This window comes from Protomyctophum parallelum (genome assembly GCF_964188405.1).
Source record: "Protomyctophum parallelum genome assembly, chromosome: 1".
Classification (NCBI taxonomy): domain Eukaryota; kingdom Metazoa; phylum Chordata; class Actinopteri; order Myctophiformes; family Myctophidae; genus Protomyctophum; species Protomyctophum parallelum.
In genome coordinates, this window is record NC_139697.1 from 52,156,192 (window position 1) to 52,162,547 (window position 6,356).

General features: G+C 43.4%; 1 protein-coding gene across 1 annotated transcript; it reads right to left on the reverse strand.

Moving 5' to 3' along the window:
• Nucleotides 1-507: 507 nt before the first annotated feature.
• On the reverse strand, nt 508-2,282 carry LOC310860634 (uncharacterized protein). Its single transcript, XM_083767679.1, has 2 exons — nt 670-2,282; nt 508-570 (listed from the first exon to the last, which is right to left on the reverse strand). The coding sequence occupies exon 1, from the start codon at nt 2,250-2,252 to the stop codon at nt 1,137-1,139; it is 1,116 nt and encodes a 371-aa protein (XP_083623805.1). The 5' UTR covers nt 2,253-2,282; the 3' UTR covers nt 508-570; nt 670-1,136.
• Nucleotides 2,283-6,356: the final 4,074 nt, after the last annotated feature.

Genomic DNA, 6,356 nt, shown 5'->3' on the forward strand with positions numbered 1-6,356 from the left:
GCTGCAACTCTCTCTGATCACTTGACTTTCTAGTAACTGTTTAATGTGTGCCCTGACTGCCTCATACTGCGAGGGGGGAATGCGGCGATAAGGTTGACGGACGGGTGCGTCGTCTAAGAGTGGGATCTCATGTGTAATGAGGTTGGTACATCCTAAATCGCCCTCACTTTTAGCAAATACATGCTTGTATTTAGTCAATAGGCGCTTTGCATCAATCTTATCTTCAGGCAAGAGGCCCGGAAAGTCAAGCTGTTCAATGTCAATGGAAGCCTTACTGTTCATCTCTACAGCCTGTACTGAAACATACGCTGTACATTCATGGGTGGATGCATCGATGGACAGGTCTATGCAAGGGGTATTACCTGCTACAATATCTCCACTCTCTATAACCTGTACAGTTCCTATCACTCTGCGGGGCACTAGCCATACATCAGACTGACCTACATTAGTGACGGGGGCATAGAGGGTACCTTTCTCAGCATGGACAAGGGCAGGGGAGACAAGTAAGCCTTCTGGGAGACCAACATCCAATGGCCCAAGGGGTTCGAGCAAAAACGCCATAGATGGAACCTGGGGACAAGTAACAGGGACCATTAACAGTGTTCCAGCTGTAACACATATGGGGCGTTTGCCTTGTACCCTGACTTTAAAGGCAGAGGATGAACTTACTATGGCTTCTATTTTCTCACATTGGCGAAAGGCCAGCTTCCATGCCACCGCAGCAGACTGTACAGCAGAGCTCTGGAATAAGTTGGTGCCATGTTGTGCAAATAGTTCACGGTAACAGTCAATGATGATATTCATGCCCAGTATACCAGGGGTGGCTTTCTTTCGACTGGTTAGAACACCATCAGGTGGGTCTTTCACAATTAATATACCCATACTAGGCAGACAGGTGCCAAGCACTTTTACATCAAGCTCAATGTAGCCCAAATACGGTATGTCCAACCCATTAGCTGCCTTGAGACCAAGCCACTTACAATCGCGCAGTTCATGTTTAGACAAGTGTGCAAAATGTTCACGGAAACAGCTTTCTGTAATGGTGGTAACCATGGAGCCAGTGTCCAGCAGACAAGGAACCTCCACTCCGCCCATGGGCACCACCACTACCGAGCAAGGCCCAATTAACTTGCGGATTATCTCTTGGTGTTCAGTATGTGAGTCGGAAAACCCCCCTTCCAGCGTTTGACTCTGCACACAGGAAGGTTCTGGTTTTCCGCCGGTGTAATCGGTGCAGCAGTAGTGCTAGCCTGTGAGGGCGGGGTGCCTTGAGTACAATAACGAGCGATGTGGCCTGGCTGCGCACAACTAAGACATATGGGTCGGCCATCAGGGGCACGCTGGTATCTATTAACGTTGGAGAACGATCTGCCTCTACCTGCACCCATATTAGAATTTAGAGTCTGTGTGATCTTATCCAATTGAGCTTGTTGCTTAACAAACATGTGTTTTAACTCTTCATATTCCGATTTACCCACTCCAACTGCTTCACTAGTTGCAGTGGCCTGAGCTTCACAAGTTTGTGGAATGGGGCGTACATACTTTTCTCTTGAAGGCTGACCCTCCTCGACCCATCGGATCGCCTCTTTACGAATGTCAAGTAGAGACAGTTCTCCATTTTGCCTCACCAATGTCTTTAGTTCTCTGCGCAGCATATGGTCTCTCACATTTTCACAGAACTGGTCTCGCAGCAAAATCTGTGAATTGGACATAGCGTTACACAATTGCACTTTTTCCATTAAAGTCATAAGAGCGTGGGAGAAATCCTGCAATGATTCTCCCTCTTTCTGTTTTCTCTCAAAGAATTTTTGTTGCAAAGATACAAAGGATTTTGAACACCCATAGAACTCCTGTAGTATTGTAATAATCTGTTCAGAATCCTCCCTTACCCCTTGAGGTCTAAATTTAATTTCGGTACGAGCAGCACCTTCTAAATGGTCGTACACAAACAAGGCTTTGTCAATTGTGGACATGTGCCTTGCCCTCAAACAACCCTCCACCTCCTCCACCCACTCGTCCACAGTTAAAGCGCCAGAAAGTGAAGACCCTGAGAATTTGGAGCATTTTCTCTCCCTAGGGAGGTAAACAGTCTGTTCTCTTCTCTGTGGGGGTGGGGGTGTAGGTGCATTGTTTGCAGCGTCAGATGTTTGGTCTGACACAGAGAGTCTCTCAGTTTGACTAGTCGACAGTCTTCGATTTTCAGCTCGAAGCTGAGCCATCTCCTCTCGTAGGCTCTGGAGCTCTTCCTCCATAGCGACTGCAGTCCCAGGGAGAGCGACCAGAGGATTAACTGCCAACCGCTGTTCTTTTTAAAAAATAAAATAAAACCAGCTATGCTGCTACTAACAAATGCCAATACCATGTACCACTCTCCAACCGACCAACAATAAGTCCTGCCGACTACGCCAATTGTAACCAAGTGGAGTCGCTAAGTACTCCTAATGTCACAGTATTACTACGCCACTCCCAATTACAGGGTGGGAGACCCGGAATACACAAGGTAAGTGTTCAGTTTGAGTGAACAATAACTGTCGGTTGCTTCATGGAATATAACTTTATTCAGAGAAGATACATAGTATTGACATTTCCTTTAAAACGTAGATTCACTATTCATAGTATTGACATTTCCTTTAAAACGTAGATTCACTATTCATAGTATTGACATTTCCTTTAAAACGTAGATTCACTATTCATAGTATTAACAATAGGAGGTTATCAAGTCATCCACCAAACAGATAAAGAATCGGATCAATTGCATTAGTTTACACTCCTTTCCTAGGTCCATAAACACAAGATAAAGCACTGCAAATAAGCACACCATCACTCTGAGCCAAATATGGTTGGCATTAAAACACTGCAAATTAATAGTAAAGGCTAAAAGCCCAAAAGAACACTGCACTGTAAAAGGGACAGTAGTCCTCGAGTGAAACTATGCAATAGTCCTGAAACCAATATATCCGTCGTTGGCGGTTAACTAGTTAACTCTTTGGTTAAAGTAATAAAAGTGAGGACCCGTGTTAAAACGCCACTTGGGCTATATGATATCATACGACAAGATAAAGTATAAAAACTATAGCAGCATAGACTTGAATTCAAAACAAAAAAGGTAAAAAAGAACAGCGGTTCACAGTATGAGGCCCAATCTGTAATGGAACATAAACCTTGATTAGCCTCACAATTGACCATATAGCTAAAGTGCTTTCCTGGTTGTACTCAGAATCAGATTCTGAATACAACACTGATGTAGCCAAACAATCATACAGCAATCAATAAAGTGCATTAAATGTACTTTGCACTGCTGCTTATTCAGACTAGCACATACCCTGTTAAGGTGGTCAGGGACTCCAGGTGGTTGATACAACAGTGTGTTTGCTCGGTCAGGACACCGTCTGTGTAATATAAACATATAATGAGGACTCACATTATATTCGTAAGACAAAGACTGCTATACTGTCGCAATATGGGCGCTAGCCTACCTCTAGACTCGGTGTGCAGGCTTACACACGCACACAACGGACACCCGTTAGTCAGGCTCTTGTCAGTGTATTGCTTCTTTCGGAACACCGTCTGTGCAAACAAACATATCATGAGGACTCTCACTCATAAAAGCAGAACTGCTATACTGTTGCAATACGGACGCAAACCCAAAGTAAATGTGAAATGAAAAACCATGTGAATGGTGAATGCATTATAATAATGCATTCACCATTCACATGGAATCAGGCAAGCGGTAGATGGCAAACAGCAAAACCTGCTGGACGGCACGGTAAAAAAGATTTAATATTTTAACATCCGTCCTGTTCCGTTTACCGTCCTGCCCCCGTCCACTAAAATGACTTCCGGTTTGCCATCTACTGCTAGCCAGGGTCAGAGGTTAGGAATCTGACCATTAAGGTTCAGTTGAAAACACAATGTCACATGACTGATCTGGCCAGGCCACAACGAATTGAATACATTTTAACTAATTTTGGTGTTAGCATCATGTCATGCTTTAGTTATTGAAAAATAGCAGAACTACAAGCTCATAGCGCGCCACCAAGTGGTGCGCTACGAGCTTGTAGGTCTGCTATTTTTGAAAAATCGAAGAGCGACTGACATAGAAGACATTTTTAGATTCTGATCTCTGGTCAGAATGGAAAACTGTCAGGATGTAGAAGACATTTTTAGAATCTGATCTCATGTCAGAATGGGTTAAAGAGGGAGCCTCATGCAGGCCATACAAAATGTGTCCTTATGGAATTTTGCATTATTAAATATGTGTTGCATTATGATCAGTTGTGTCATGCTCGTAGAACTATAATATGTGTTGCATTATGATCAGTTGTGTCATGCTCGTAGAACTATAATATGTGTTGTATTATGATCAGTTGTGTCATGCAGTGCTCGTAGAACGCAGTACCACGCACGAAACGGTGCATGTGCGCGTGCACGCTAGAATGCATCCCCCTAGATTGGCCTGCTCGCTTTGCCTAAAAAAATGGCAACTAAAAAATACGGGGAAGCAGCTTTTAGCTTCTACGGGCCGACGGCGTGGAACAAGCTCCCACTGTACCTTCGTCAGGCAGCCTCTGTAGACATTTTTAAAGCTCAGCTCAAGACCCACTTCTACAACATTGCTTTTAATTGATCTTTCATTTTTTGTTATTCATGTCCTCACTGTATTGCATTACTGCTTGTTTTTTAATGACGTTGCCTTGCTTTTCTTTTTTTTTCTCCATTGTTCTGTAAAGCACTTTGAGCTGCATTTCATGTCATGAAAGGTGCTATACAAATAAAGTTTTATTATTATTATTATTATTATTATTATTATATTCAAGAGAAGACGCACCTAATCAACCGTGGCAAGTACCGTGCCGAATCAAATGGATACTGTTGTAATATACAACATGCTGTGTACTTGTACAAGGTAGTTGTACGTGAATATACAATGTACTTGATATGTATTGTGTACTGCCTGAACTGTAACATACTTTATGAGTGAAGACAGTTGGAGACGCAAATGTAATACATTTTGTGAACGTCTTAGCTTGAGACAGTCTCGTGACATGTTATTGTTCTCCCGGGCCCGTCCGTCCGTCCACCGCCGAACCAAGGAATGATTCAACCGGGTCGTCACACACCAACCTCAGCCTACACACACACAAGACCGGTCTGTCAGAACCAGACGAGGGTCCAGTCAGTACTTAGTATAGAATCATAACAGATACTACTTTGCGTCTTTTCATAACAACAGGATACAGTTTAACTGTTTATACCCGAGCGCACGGTAGCCTAAGCATGCACACTTACAGCAGTAGGCTGGGGCTCCACTGCTGCGGTGGTGCGTGTTGTTATCTTATCTTCACACAAGAAGCGAATGCCTCCTCCAGAGTCCTCCTCCATCAATGAACAGATCTATTCATTTGTCCAAAGCAAACCTTTTAGTTGTGCTATAGTGTGCAGTAAAGATGTGTGTCTGAGTATTTTAAGTCTACTTTTGTGTTTGGATCTAAAACTATCATATGACTAGTTGACAACAGGCTTAGGCTATATCAGCTATTCTGTATGTGTGTGTTCTGCGATGCACACGTGCACATGCGCACGCACGTGACGTCATTAAAACGCTGTGGTACCAGTACAAGAAAACACCATGACACCACTGTTCTTTTTTTCTTTCCTGTTTACAATTTACAATTTACAATTTAGGCATTTAGCAGACGCTCTTAATCCAGAGCGACTTACATTTAAGCAAGAACAAAAGCATGGGAATACATCACATAAAAGCATTTATCATGAAACATGCGTAAGCTAAGAAGGTAACAGTGGAATATCTATATGATGAAACTATACATACACTATACATAATAAACTATACATATTCACTACTATGCTATACATATGTACTATGGCGTGCTATGACTATATACAATACAATTATAGTGCTGTCTACATAACATGCTATAAGTCTGTGTCAAATGCTATCTAAGCCAACAGAAATGCTATCTAAGGGGTTAGGGTAAGTGCTATGGGCCATGATGGAGTCTGAAAAGGTGGGTTTTCAGGCTACGGCGGAAGATTGGGAGTGATGCTGCAGTTCTGACTGCAATGGGAAGTGCATTCCACAGTTTTGGAGCCAGAAGGGAGAAGAGTTTGGGACGTGTGGAGCGTTGTCCCGGCGTTTTTAGTGAGGGTACTTCCAGTTTCCCTGCGTTGGCTGATCTGAGTGCGCGGGAGGGTTTGTAGGGTTCAATCATACTTGTAAGATATGGGGGAGCCATACCTTTGGTTGCTTTGAATGCCAGCATCAGAGTTTTGTATTCTGTGCGGGCAGCGACCGGGAGCCAGTGGAGGGAGCGGAGCAGGGGGGAGACATGTGA